At 51.7% G+C, this 13,646-nt stretch overlaps 1 protein-coding gene across 1 annotated transcript in view; it reads right to left on the reverse strand.

The window, feature by feature from the left end:
• Positions 1–5,702: 5,702 nt before the first annotated feature.
• Zfyve28 (zinc finger FYVE-type containing 28) overlaps positions 5,703–13,646 on the reverse strand; it is an 89,096-nt gene continuing 81,152 nt past the window's right edge. Inside the window, exons 9-13 of the mRNA XM_055624314.1 lie at positions 10,410–10,561; positions 9,582–9,698; positions 8,323–8,427; positions 7,383–7,486; positions 5,703–6,919 (exon numbers count right to left, since the gene is read on the reverse strand). Of these exons, the coding sequence (XP_055480289.1) occupies positions 6,788–6,919; positions 7,383–7,486; positions 8,323–8,427; positions 9,582–9,698; positions 10,410–10,561 (610 nt within the window). The 3' untranslated portion in view covers positions 5,703–6,787. The remainder of the gene's footprint in view (positions 6,920–7,382; positions 7,487–8,322; positions 8,428–9,581; positions 9,699–10,409; positions 10,562–13,646) is intronic.

Here is a 13,646-nt window from a genome sequence, read left to right on the forward strand (position 1 = left end):
AGATCAAACCAGTTAGTCTGTAGGGCTGGCCAGGGTTGTGAGGGAGAAGGATGTCCATCTTTCTGGAGCTTTGGGACTCCTGAGCTCAGGACCCAAGATTTTGAAGGGCGCACCCTTGCTTTGGCAGGCTGGTGAATCACCTCCAAGTGCTAAAGCAAGACTGCCCTCTCCAGTCTGCTGCCTCCTGCTATTTGGACGGGATGTTCCAGTGTGCTGAAGTGGAGCACAAGGGTGAACACAGCCTCCCAGCCCGGGAAACTTTTAATCTTAATCTAGGACACTAGTTCCCACTATCTGCATCAAGGACAATGGCCTTTCTGGTGCCAGGAGCGCTCTTCCTCTTCCAGAGAGTGCAAAAACGGGGAGAAGTGGGCAGTGGTAACCTGGTAAGCAAAGGTCGGCTATAGTGGAGTCCCAGGGCCAGGCAAGCCTGCTGCTCAAGGAGGCTGGAGAATAAGCTGGATCCCCAGAGGAGACCTGGAAGATGCTTCTCAGGACAAGAACTGGCTGGCAAGTGCAACTGGTCCCATGGAGACCCAAAGGTTCTCTACACCCACGGACTTCAGTGTGTGAGATGGGGCACAGGGACCAGCAATGCCTGTATGCATCAGGGCCCCAAAAGTTCCCAGGATTTGAGAAAAGGAGGCAAGCAGGCTGCCCAACCAAGACCCTCTTCCTCATCACGGGTCACTGTGACCTGCCAGGACCATGCAGAGGAGACCAGTCGAGAGAGCCTAGACTTTCCCAATGGCAAGTGCAAAGTCCAAAGTGTGAGTAAGAAGGAAGATATCTCCACTCTTGGTAAGTGCATTGCCACCCAAGTCGTCAGCCTTGTCTTCCTTCACAAATGGAGGGTAACTCAGACCCAAAAGAAAGGACATGGGGCCTCCCCAATTTGGGGCGGATGACCAGGGACAGCAACTCTTCAATCTGCCTAGCTTTTCCCTAATGGCCTTCCCCACCTCAGTTTCTCTGACTAGGAATGAGGCTAGCATCCACTTCTGGGGCATCTAGAGGGTTGACAGAAGAGCTTGTGGTCCAGTGTGGGAAAAGGCTGTTTGATCCCTCTCTCTCTCTCTCTCTCTCTCTCTCTCTCTCTCTCTCTCTCTCACACACACACACAGAGAGAGTTCTGAGAAACCTCTAGAAGACTGTTCTTGGGTCTTTCCCCACTTACCTGGCCCTGGCTTCCTCTCTCTGGGACCAGGGTCACCAGCCTACAGTAGACAGCACCCATATCCTCCCTGTCCAGGTATGACAACATTGCCCAGGCTTCTTAGGAGCACCAGAGAGTGTCCCACACAGCCAGAGGGAAAAGGCTGGTAAAGCCTACTCCATCTCCTCCTCCATCTCCACCTGCCCCTGACCCCTCCTCTCCCACCTTTGGCCTCTTCAATCATTGGAGACACCCAGCAGCCACCCACCCCAGCCCTAGCATCCTGTTTTGCTTACACCCTGGCTCATTTGTCAGAGTCCTACAGCCAGCACCTGCTTCTCCTCAGACCCTTAGTGGGAAGCTCCTGGAGGAGAGGCCTGGATCTATATAGGATGGTGGGCCTAGCATGGAGAGCCATGATGAGCTCTAGAAGCCTCTGCTACCTGCACTGACAGGCTAGTGGTGTGCCCACAGCAGGGAAAAGAATGCGGAGGTTCTGGTTGAGTCCCTTCCTGACAGTGATTCTAAATTCTAGCACGGCTATGAGAATCTGGCTCTCTGAGCCTCAGTTTCCCTAACTATAAAATAAAAATTACGACCTCTAGCTTTTGGAGGGCTTAGTGACACATGATGCATGAAAAACCCTAGAGGGTAGCAGGCTGAGCACAAGGTAGTGCCTAGGAAACAGAAGGGATGTGAGCAGCTCTGGGATGGGGTTAAACCCCTGGCCACACCCACGGGGAAATGGAGCCCATAGGGGCAGGCCTACCCAGCCACAACCGGTCAGAACCTGGGGGCAGCTGAGGTTGCCAGGCTGGCCAGTCACAAGCCCCAGCCTGGTCTCTGAGCACTTGGAGGCCTTCCAGAAAGTGTGAGAACACTGTTCAGAATACAAAAGGAAGACAGGGAAATCAAAGTGCATCAACATGTAACTAACTGTCTATGGAAACTAATATGCCAGGATTATCTTTAGATTTAAAATAAAACAGTTCATTGTGTTTGTGAATGATTGTGGAGTACCTTTTTTTCATTGCTCCCCATTATTAAATTAACAATTTATATGTTAAATTAATTTTGTGGCCCCAAAGGTCCAAATCTTTCCAATGCTTTCACAGATGAAAAATAAAAAGAAGTCCAAGAATGAAAAATGTGGGTGGGTGTGTTCATGTACTGCCTTGGGGTCTCCACAATTGGGGGACCAGAACTCTGGCAGCTGAAGCAGCTAGGCCTTGACCAAGAGGCCCACGGAGGGCCCAGCCTCGCTCTGCCTCTGCTCCTAGACTCATATGACTGTGGGGTCCTCCTCCTTGGAGGTCAGACATGAACCCAAGCACCTGTGCTGTGCTTTATGTGTATTTGGAGGTGAAAGTCAACACTGCTATCAAAGAAGGCTTCCTTGTGAGCCTGGGAGGAAGCACAGGCTTCTAGACTTTGGAGCTAGAGATGCCACAGCACTTTGGGTCCTTATTACCTCTTCCAGCTTCCTCTGAATGCCCTGACAGCACCTGACACCCACAGAGGCCACAGAACCTCTCAGTCAAGAATGCTGTTAGCCCCACCCCAACCCTACATGTGAAAGGTACATTGTTCTAGCCTGAACTCCTGGACTCCCAGAGCTTCCAGAGAATGTCTTCCTTGCTGTGTTAGCTATAGAAACTTCTGGCCCCTGCAACCATCTGCAGAACCTTGAAAACTAGGGAATGGCCACTGGGTATATTCTGTCTGGACTTAGGGTGCCAGTTAACAGTGGAGTGGCCCCTGCATAGAGCACACCGCCAAGCAGCAAAGCTTTGCTGAAGAGACATGGAGTGCCCCCTGGTGGCAACTAGGGACTGCAGCTAGAACTCTTGTTGGGTCAAGGACACCCAGAAGGGAGAGAAGAAGCAGGCTTCAAAGCCATGTTCTCTTGGCCACAAGAGCTATCATTATCACAAGGACACCAAAAGTCCTTCAGAATCCCATGTCATGCCATATGCCCGTGGGTTACTATACATCCGGCTTATGGCTGCCTTTTCTCCACTTAGCACAGGACTCGGCTGAGGGTGCAGTAGAGACACCGTGTTTCCTCCCTGGGGTCCTGGGGAGAGGCAGATAGGGACTAAGGACAAGCTAGCTGTACAAATGACACACAAACGGGCAAAAACGTGTCAAAGAAACCTCTGAAATCTAATGTGTACTTGGGGGCCCCAGAAGTGAACAGAGTAGACCCAATGGAGGTGACAAAGTGGGACTCTACAGTGATTTAAGTGAGACTGTCCCCTATAGGCTCAGGTGTTTGGACACTTGGTCCCCAGATGGTGGCATTGTTTGGGAAGGTCTAGGAGGTCTGGCCTAGTGATATAAAGTACGTTACTGAGGTAGGCTTTGGGTGTTTATAGTCTTGATTCATGTCCAGTTCTCCGCTTCATGCTGTGGTGAAGGATGTGATCCCTCAGGATCCTGTTCTGACACCATGCCTGCCATTTGCTGCCATGGTTCCACCATGACGGACTCCTCTCTAGAACCCTTACACCCAAATAAACGGTCTTCTCTAAGTTGCCTTAGCCATGGTGTTTTATCACAGCAACAGAAAAGTAGCTAATACACTGGACATGAAGCTAGAAGGCTTCCTCTTCCCTCTACCTGTGCTATCTCCCAAGACCAGGCATAGCAATCTCTGCTCTAGGCCTTTCTTCAGCTTGCTGGCTTGTCCCAGGTAGAGCTGTAGGCCATCTTGTCCCTGAGCACCTGCCCCTGCATGTCATTGCAATCTGGGGTAGAGGTGTCAGGGAATGGCGAGGGTCTCTTCCCAGGACTATGAGAGTAGCCAGAGAACAAAGAGAACCCTACTTGCAGAGGCCAAGCATGGTGACGTGGTCATGAGCTAGCACTACTCCCAAATTCCAAGGATGGTTCCCAGTACAACTAGCTTGGGCGGGTCTTCAAATCTTTGCTTCACTGGATGCTTCTGCATCTACCCCTCACCAGATTCGACTTGGAAGCTCAACTGCTGTCTGACCCTCATGAGCTTCAGTTTCTCCACCCATGACAAGGGATCCTGCTTTCTTGAAGGACAGCCATAGGAATGATCATGAGCATGTAAAAATCTAGAACCACAATGGTGACAGTGGGGAAACTAAGGCTTGGGAAGGATGACATGAAGGAGGTCCTGAGGCTAGCTCATAAGAGCTGATTCCATACCTAGATCTCTGAGCATGTTCCATGTCTCTGCTCTTCCAGGATCTCCCAGCACAAACCCCAACCATGGATGAGGTTTCTAGAACCTTCTTGAAGTGTCTTAATCCTGGCACTGCTCTGGTGTAGGGATAGCTCCACAGAAGGGTGGAATGACTAGATGTCCTAAGTTTATAGGGACTAGAGACAAACTAGCTGTACAAATGAGATACAAACAAGGGTGATATGTATCAAAGGGACCTCTGAAATCTAATGTGTACAGTGGGAGCTCCAGAAAAACTTCTGGAAGGCTCAACATTCCTTCATCATGGGGTAGTTGATTATCCTCCTTGAAGGGCACCTGTGGCCCCAAGGCCTTACAACAGTTCATGGAACAGTGACACACACATATACTCAGATTCCAGCCTCTCTGGAGGGTAGGTGCTCTGTTCTGACTTTCACTCCTTTCCCCCTCTGACATGATAGAAGAGAAAGACACTGTGTTTCAGGTCTGGAAACTAGATGCCTGTGAAGACAAAGGTGCACACTACAGCATGTTCCATTGGGCTCCTGCAGGGCCTGGCATCCCGGTCAGTAGCAGAAGAAAGCTTTCTTCAACAGCTCGTAATGCCACTCTGCTACGCCTATCCAGACAGTGACACAGACACAGAGATGGAGGTGGGTGAAGCAAGAGTCATTTTTCTGCGTTCTGTCCAGGTGGGCATGGACAGGGGGTCCATGGGGCCCAGCCTCCCTGGACTCTCCTTTCTTATGTCCCAAGACTGTTCCACTCAGAGGGAACCTAACTCTAAAACACATTCTCCCTAGAAAGGCAGGTGTGACAGCCATTGCTGTCTCTCACAGTCTTGCCACCCCACCTATCGTCACCCAGGCATACACCTTCAAGGGTCGGGGCACTACAACCAAGTTCTCTTGCCCGAGAACTTGGGTCCTCTTTACCCCAAGAGCAGGTAAAGGCTCTGTCACCGTGGCAACCCTGGCCTGGGCCACCCTCTTGTATTTTCCCCAGAGCAGTCAAAGAGGCAGTTCCCAGGCTGCTGGTTAGTACAGATGGAAGACTACCATGACCAAGGCGGAGTGGCCAAGACACCTTCCGTGCCCCTTTCCCTAGCATAGGCCAGAGGTCTTAGCTGCAGGATGGGCAACAGCTGGGAGCCAGGCACCATTCCAAGATGGGGGTTAGTCTCCCAGGGCCAGAGCATAGCCAACCCTCCTGAGTGTTGACAGAAAGACAAGTGTGCTATTTCTGCCGTTCAACTGTCCTCAAGGCCCCAGTCTTCCAGAAGAAAATCCACATCAGTATTAACACCATCACCTACCCCACAGAGAGAAGAACTCGGTGTTCACAGAAGACGCCAGAGCGTGTGCAATCCTTAAATAGATTTATGGAAATGGTTTTGAATTACAGCATTTAGAAAATAAAAATAATCTCAATACATAATATTCCCTCTGTTATATACTCTCCCCCCCGCCCCCGCAGAGAAGCCATTTTTGTGCATGTGTATTCCACTGCTAAACAGCAATTGGATTTCATCCTATAAAAGAAGCAGTAGGTGTGTCATCTCTCTAAAAATAAAACTGCAATCATCATTGCAACGTGAAGCCTGAGATTGAAGCCTGAGGAGGTGTCTGTGCATCTCAGCCCATCCAGGCCGCACTGAGGTCTGAGGAAGTGGGTTAGAGTCCCGGTGGGTGCAGAGGAAGAAGGAAATGTTAGCTAAGTGGGCAGCTGCCTGATGGGTCCAGGCCCAAACACCTGAGAGCTCAGCCTAGGGTTTCGGTGGGTGGTCATCCCTTGCTCCTCCAGCAAGGGGCCATGGTGTAGATGCCAAGGGCATGTCTACTTCCCCAGGAAACCACTGTGTCTGCCTCCTGCATTCCCCCTTCAAAAAGAATTGAGATGCGTGTTGTTGAGGAGGGTCCTGGGGCAGGCGGTGAGCACTGGGGAATGAGGTGAGTGATAAACAGCAGGGAGCCCTGCTATGATGTTGGGGCCTAGCGCCCCCTGGCTTCCGCTTCCAGATTCTTGGCTACCAACACAGAGAATTAGCCCTCTCTGCCTTAGTATGCAGAGCTGGGAGCAAAGCGCCATTCCATGGGGAAGAGAAAAGAGTTCAGCCCTGCTTGGCCAGGTAACCTGATGCAGAAAGAGCAACTGGGCATCCCTGGGGTCTCTTCTCCGAATAAAGCCGACCTCTCGTTGGCTGCATGCCAGGACTGGTGTCTCCAGCAGTGGAGAGGCCAGGGAGACAAAGGCTCTGGGCATTCTGGAACCTGGCAGGCCTGCAGCAGCTGTGGCTTGATGGGATGCAATGAGGCCCTCTTGCAGCACAGCCTGGACAGGGCACATAGCAGGCACAGCACCTCCTTTCTGGAGACCCTGGATAGACTCAAGGCAGGCGCAGCGCCTCCGTCCTAGACTCCAGCCTACACGGCCGGGACATGCTGGGCACAGCCTCACATGCCCGTCTTGTCACTGTAGAAGGGTGTAACGTGGAACATGTAGCAGTGCGTGCACACGCGCACTGGCTTCACCTGTCCGTAGCGAGGAAGTGGCGCGGAGTGTGATGAGCAGCGGGAGCAGAAGATCTAGAAGCCGAGGAGGGAGGGAAGGCAGTGAGCAGACAGGCCCTTTATCAGCCCCTTTACACAGCTCTCCCACTCGGAGCAGGTAGGGAAATCGTGGGCAGGAGTCTGCCTGGCCCAGATCCTGCAGTCTATGGAGCTGGAGTTTTCAGAAAACTCGGGGTAGAGCTTTCCAGTAAGTCAGGCTTTTTGAAAGTAACCAGGCCCTTCACCATAGCTACTGCAGACTCCTCAAACCCCTATCCCCTCCCTGTTCTTACCTTGGAAGGGCCAGGTTATACTGGGTACTACCTAGGAATGGCCTAATACACGGAGTCAGAGTAGAGCCTAGAACCCAGACATGAGGACCACAAAAACACGACTGAGTTCCTAGGACGTCAGCCCTAACTTCTAAACCCCGATGCTGTACCTGGGGACAGTCCCCACACACCCGAAAGATGCAGAGGGCCAGTGGGGCCCCACCCACCTTCCCACAGCTGCGGCAGTGATGCTTCCTGCGGATGACGGTGAAGGGAGCTTTACAGGAGGTGCAGAAGCCACAGGCCTCATCTGGCACCCACTCAGGAGGGTCTGTCACAACAAGAGCAGCAGAACAACAGACACATGGGGCTGGCGGGCTGGGGGGAGGGAAGGGTAGAGGCCTGGCTCTCATCCCTCTCCTTTGGTCCTGCTCTAGACATGTCAGCCACAGCCAGTGACTAGTTACAATTCGAGCGGACAGAGTCACACCCAGCTGCAGCCCCCAGGCCAGGCCACCTGGACTCAGGATGTACAGCAGAGTCAGTGATCATGCCCTAGCTAAGACTCTGCCATCTCCAATGCTCTGTTCAGACACCTGGGTAGACACTAAGCCAGACTTCTGTGACCCAGGCACCCATTCAACACTTTACGAGCATACTTTTCCACAAGCCTTGGGCCCTCTCCCACAGATGCACTGCAGTATATTTCCAAACAGGCCAGGATTCCTCTCCCCTGGCATCCAAGCTGCCTAGCTTCCAGCCCACTCTGGGCAAACTCCGAGTGACCAGATCAGTCCGAGGGCCCCTCCTCAGAAAAGCTTCTGTACCCCTCAAAGCCCCTGTTAATGCCCCAAAGTGTCCTGAGGCTGCTGGGTGAGACTCCTTCAGAGCAGGTGAAGTGCTGGGATATTGGGTATTAGCCAGCTGAGTCACTTCTTGCTCCCCATCCCTGAGCTTGTACCTACCAGGCTGCTCTGCAAGCACCAGGCCCAAGGTTACACAGTGGCAAAGGGGCTATATATACCTAGTACAAAGGAGGAGGAATGGAGTGGGAGACTCCCCCCCATGGGAAGCTGCACCCCCTGGATGTGTGGATGAATACGTACAGAGCAGCTCCCTCTACTCAGCACACAGCATGCCAGGTCTACACCAGAGCTTCCCACACACCTTCAAAGTCCCCATCTCGGGTCTTGGCTGCCAGTTCTGAGGAAGACACGGTCTCCTGGCATAACGCACAGTCCTCCAAGGCCGCGCTCCTCAGGGTCTGGGTCACTGGAAGAGAGAGGGAGGCCAGTAGGGTTGGCAGGCAGTGCAGCAGATACAACTGATTGTCCTTAGAGAGCACTTGGGTGCCTCACAAGCCCCCCAACTATCTCTCAGCACACGGAGCAAGTCACCTCAGCAGGCAGGATGCCAACGGTGGCAAAGTTCTTCCTATCTAAGGGTCCATTCTTTGTGCAGTGTGATGGACCTGGGGGCTCTTGGTAGCCCCTCTACATGAGTATTTAGCCCTGAGGCCCCTACACTGACCGGTAAGCCTTCCTGGCCTATGGTCTCCAGAGCAGGGATATAAAGCCCCGGTCTCTGACAACCCTGCCCAGAGTGTGGCCAAGGTGCCAGTCCTCATCACCAGCTTGCCTCATGATTTCCAGGAGGCGGCACTCCTGGACTGCCCCTCAGAATTTGGCCGGGTGGCAGAGCTAGTTGATGCAGACATTCCCCTCACCACCAAGGGCATGCCCAGTTGGGCCGGACTTCCAGGACCAGCTGGGCTATCCCATACCCCCAGACACCTCCCGGCAGAAGCCCTGGTGCAAAGCTGTAGCTCTCTCCAAACAAGTACCTCAGACGAGCACCAGGGGTCAGAGATGGTGTCTGGCACCATTTCCTACCAGGGACCCGATAGCAAAAGAGGGCAGACTCCCTTTTTGGCCGAATATCCATTTACCTGCTTGTGTGCAAGGTACTCATATAAAAGTGTGTTCATGTATGCACCTATGTGTAAATGTGAGAATAAATGAGCCTTCAATGAGCTGAATATATGTAAGGCAGCTGGGAGTGGATACTGCCTCCCTGCCATGGAGAGATGGGCTCATGTCTCCTCTTTTTCACTGGGCGGGGCTGGCCTCTGAATACTTTGACAGATGAGTATAACTAATGCTGTGCCTCCTCTAGTCATCTGGTCTAGCCTAAGATGGATGGCAGGTTCCCAGCCTCTGTCTGCAGTGAGATGTTGGATGACCTGCTACAGCCTATGCAGGAACCAGAGCCAGGGGCACACCTGCCAAGTGGTATGGAGAGTCACAACTCTAGGCTACACACTCTTCTCTCTAAGTCCATAACCTGACGTGTTTGGTCCGGCAGATCCTGGGGCATGTGGCTGCCTTGGAGGTGAGCCTCGGGGCCTGTCCTGCAGCGGCACTCACCCTTCTTTAGCTTCTCCTTGTCATCTGTTTCTGGCTTGGTGGCCATGACCTCAAACAGTGTTTTGAGAATACTTCTCAGGTCGCTGGCATAGTTTGTCTGCAGCTGGTCAGCTACACCTGGCAGAGAGGTGACAGAAAGATGAAGGCTTGGTTGAGTCGCCGCACTGGGAGACCACACTGCATGTACTGTGTAGGATACATATACCCTGTGCTCATGGATCAGCAGGTCCCAAACCCTTGGGAGAGGATTCCCTTGACACAAGTACAAACTCAGGAATCAAGAGAGGATGGGAATGGACAAAAGCTTCCTGCTGCTCTCACCGATATATGACTTATCCAGGGGTGACAGCCACAATTACTAAACTTTGATGGTTGCCAAGGGACACTCACAGAGGCCCCTATAACACTGTGGCTCTGTCGGCACCTGTTTGCATCATAGAAACAAGGGAACCCAGACATGTCCACATTCTCCCAAGACCCCACACTACACTGCCCCGTGTAACTTTGACTGCATAGTCACAGAACATCTATGCATGGCCATGGATCGCAGGGTAAATCCCACCCTGAGGCGGTGTCCAGGGCCCGGCTGTTTTGCTCACCTGAGCCCATCACGCCCAGCCACCCCTAGAGGAAAGTGCTACCCCGCCCTCACTTACAGAGCTCCTTCCTCCCTGTAGGTCAATCCGGTCCCACCCCTAGGCTTGCTCTTCAGACTATACTGCACCCCACTTCAGCCAGAGAAAGCTGGGCCAGCCCCACTGTTTCTTTCTCTTCTGAGGCACACCCCCACCTGTCCTCAAGCTCATGTCCTAGGTCCAGATCTCGCACCTGAAATGCAGACAAACAGGCGGTGGATCAGGTCATGGCTGCCGTGGAACCTGGACCGGATCTTCTCTCTGGTGGCCATGGGGGTGACAGGCATGGCTGCAGGGGCCACCTCCAGCCTGGTGGTGTCGAAGGAGCAGGAACCAACAGGAGAGCTGGTACAGAGAGAAGCAGGGCAGGTGAGTAGGGGCCGCAGCTAGGGGCCTGTCTTAGTTAGGGTTTCCACTGCCGTGATAAAGACCCTGACCAAACGCAACTTGGAGAAGAAAGGGTTTAGTTCAGATTATAACTCTCAGGTCTCTCCATCGCATAGGAAAGTCAGGAACTCAAGGCAGGGGCCTAGAGGCAGGAACTGAATCAGAGGCTGTGGAGGAACAACACTTGCTTTCCACAGCCTGCGCAGCCTGTTTTCTTATACAATCTAGGATTACCTGTCCAGAGCCGGAACTACTCACAGTGGGCTGGGCCCCCCCACATCAATTACTAATTAATAAAATGTCCCACAGATTTGCCTACAGGCCAGGCTTACAGATTCATTTTCTCAATTAAGACTTCCTCTTCACAAACGTCTAGTGTGTGTCACGCTGACAAAAACCAACCAGCAGAAGGCCTCTGAGGCCTGAGGATACCAGGTCAGGGCAAGTCTGTCCTCAAGCTCCCCTTCCAAGAAGTTGAGTTGCCTGGATACGCCATTACCTATCATGTAAATGCCATCAGTGTGTCTACTTTTATTTTTATTTATTTAAAGATTTATTATGTATACAGTGTTCTGCCCGAATGCAGACCTGCAGGCCAGAAGAGGGCATCAGATCTCATTATAGATGGTTGTGAGCCACCATGTGGTTGCTGGGAATTGAACTCGGGACCTTTGGAAGAGCAGCCAATACTCTTAACCTCTGAGCCACCTCTCTAGCCCCAGTGTGTCCACTTTTAAAAACAGTGGACTTGACAGACCCTGATCCAGTACTGCCTTGATTTAGCCTTTGAATGCTACTTCCCTGCACTAACACTTCCAAGTGGACTGCTGTGGCATTTTCTAGCTTAAGCTGCTCCGTCTTGCAACCTCGCTTAACATAATTGCCTACCTTCTTTCTATGAAGACCCTTCCACCTCTCACACCATCTGTGGGAACAGAACGCAGACCTTGAAATGTGTACACACCTGACCCCTTAAGCCTGTGAAGGGAACCTTATTTGAGAAGAGGATCTTTTTGGTTAAGTGAAGGGTCTGGTATGAAGACAAGCCTGGATTATTCAGTGGGTCCTAAATCCAAACACAAGTGGCCTTGTAAGACACAAAAGTGGAGGCACAGGAACTCAAGATGAAGAGGAGACTATATGTCCAAAGTCTGGGATTGGAGTGTTGCCGCCAGAAGCCAGGGGATACCTGGAGCACCTTCAAGTTGGAAGAGGCAGTAAGGACTCTCTCTGGTGAGTCCTTCTGAAGGGAGAACAGTCCTGACACATTTTAGACTTCTGGCCTTGAGACTATAAGATGATAAATTTTTGACAACTGAGGCCACCCACTGTTGCACTTTGTCATAGGAGCCACAGGACACATAAATATTCTCCCCCTCTTAACACCTGTCCCTTCCCTCCCCGGTGGCTAGTTTTATTAGATTTGTTCTTTAGGGGTTTATTCTGACTATGCACAGGGACTTCATAGCCAAGTCTCTGAAAACTCAAGATTCTACTTTGACAAATGCAACCCAAAAATCAGAGTCTGAGGGATGGCCCAGGGCTAAAGAGCTTGCGTGCCTGGTTTTGAGCTTTTTACTATTGGTGAAGCTGAACTGCTGAACATGAAGTGAAACGAGGGCTGCTAAATTTACAGCAGAGTGGCAAAAGCCACCAGAACAACAGTGGCCACAAAAGCTGAGGCAGCTGAAGCGTTCCAGAGAGCAGCCTGGGTAGAAATGGTGAGGATCAAAGCAGCAGAGATAACAAGAGACAGGGAAAGTAGAGAAGAAGCAAGAGAGGGCAGGCCACGAGCTAAGGCCAAAAGGAAGAGAGAAAGGGGCTGGAAGATGGTTCAGCAGTCAGGAGCAATGGCTGCTCTTCTAGAGCATTGGAGTTCACTTCCCAGAATGGTACCTTACAACTGTCTGGAACTCCAGTTCCAAGGGATCTGACTCCCTTTTCTGGCCTCCACAGACGTGAGCCATGCATGCAGTACACAAATACACATGTAGGCAAAACACCGATACGTGTTAAATACATGCACGCAAAGCAGAAGGTTGGTTAGAACTAGGAAGAGAAATTGCAGGCCTTGGTTACTGGAAGTTTCAGAGGTGCTGCCAAACCATGAGTGCCAAGAATCTGTCACGCTAGGCTACGATGCCACTCACTCACTGTGGTGCTGGCATGCCAGCACTCAAGGACAGTCAGTTCTAACAGCAGCCAGTATATCTGGCTACTACTTGTCACTGCCAAGACATGGGACTGCTGGTGGCTGAAGCCCACCACACTAAGCCTCCAATCAGAGTGTGCAGGGCCACAAGCCTGCAGCATCTCTACTCTGGAATGATAAGCCCGGCTGGCAGCTGTTAGCCTCTGGCACCGAGGGGCCCAGGACTGTCAGCACTGGCAGCGCTTCTCCTTGTCTATCATGGATTCTCCCCAAGTAGAGTTAAAAGAATCCCATTCAGTTGATTGATGGCAGCTCGTGATCTCATTTCCTTTCGGTGGAAACTGACTTATTTGATGGTCTGTTTTCTATGCCAAAGCCTTGCTTCGGTTTCACTATTTGGTGTGTTTTAGAGGAAAGTCTGCCCGACAGGAGGGGAAAATGGCATTCTGTCTTGTTGAAGTGTAAACTACTTCAACCACTTTGGAAAAGTATTCTGGTGCCATCAAAATTAAACTGTACCTACTCCCTATTTCTGTAGCTTGGTGGACTATGGCTAGCATAGCCCTGAACCCTCTGTCTGTATTAGTCTGCTGATACAACTGCATCTTTCTGACAACACTCAATGCTCTAGGAAAAAAAAAAAAAAAACACAAAAACTGGGCAGGAGTCCAAACTTCCACGATAGGCTTGCAATCGACTGCAGTCTGACCACCCAGTGCCAGGGCTACCGAGGCAGGGTGGGCCAGCCCAACACAGCCCACTATAGGCATGATTCAACTTACATATCATATGAGCCCCTGAATGTGCAGTAGGAAAACACACAGGGCTGTGCCCATGGATGCAACCTTGGGTAGCATTTGGGAGCACGAATGTCAAGAACACTCAACAGTG

The sequence above is a fragment of the Psammomys obesus genome, unplaced genomic scaffold (assembly GCF_907164565.1).
Source record: "Psammomys obesus unplaced genomic scaffold, mPsaObe1.curated_primary_1811, whole genome shotgun sequence".
In the NCBI taxonomy this organism is placed as follows: domain Eukaryota; kingdom Metazoa; phylum Chordata; class Mammalia; order Rodentia; family Muridae; genus Psammomys; species Psammomys obesus.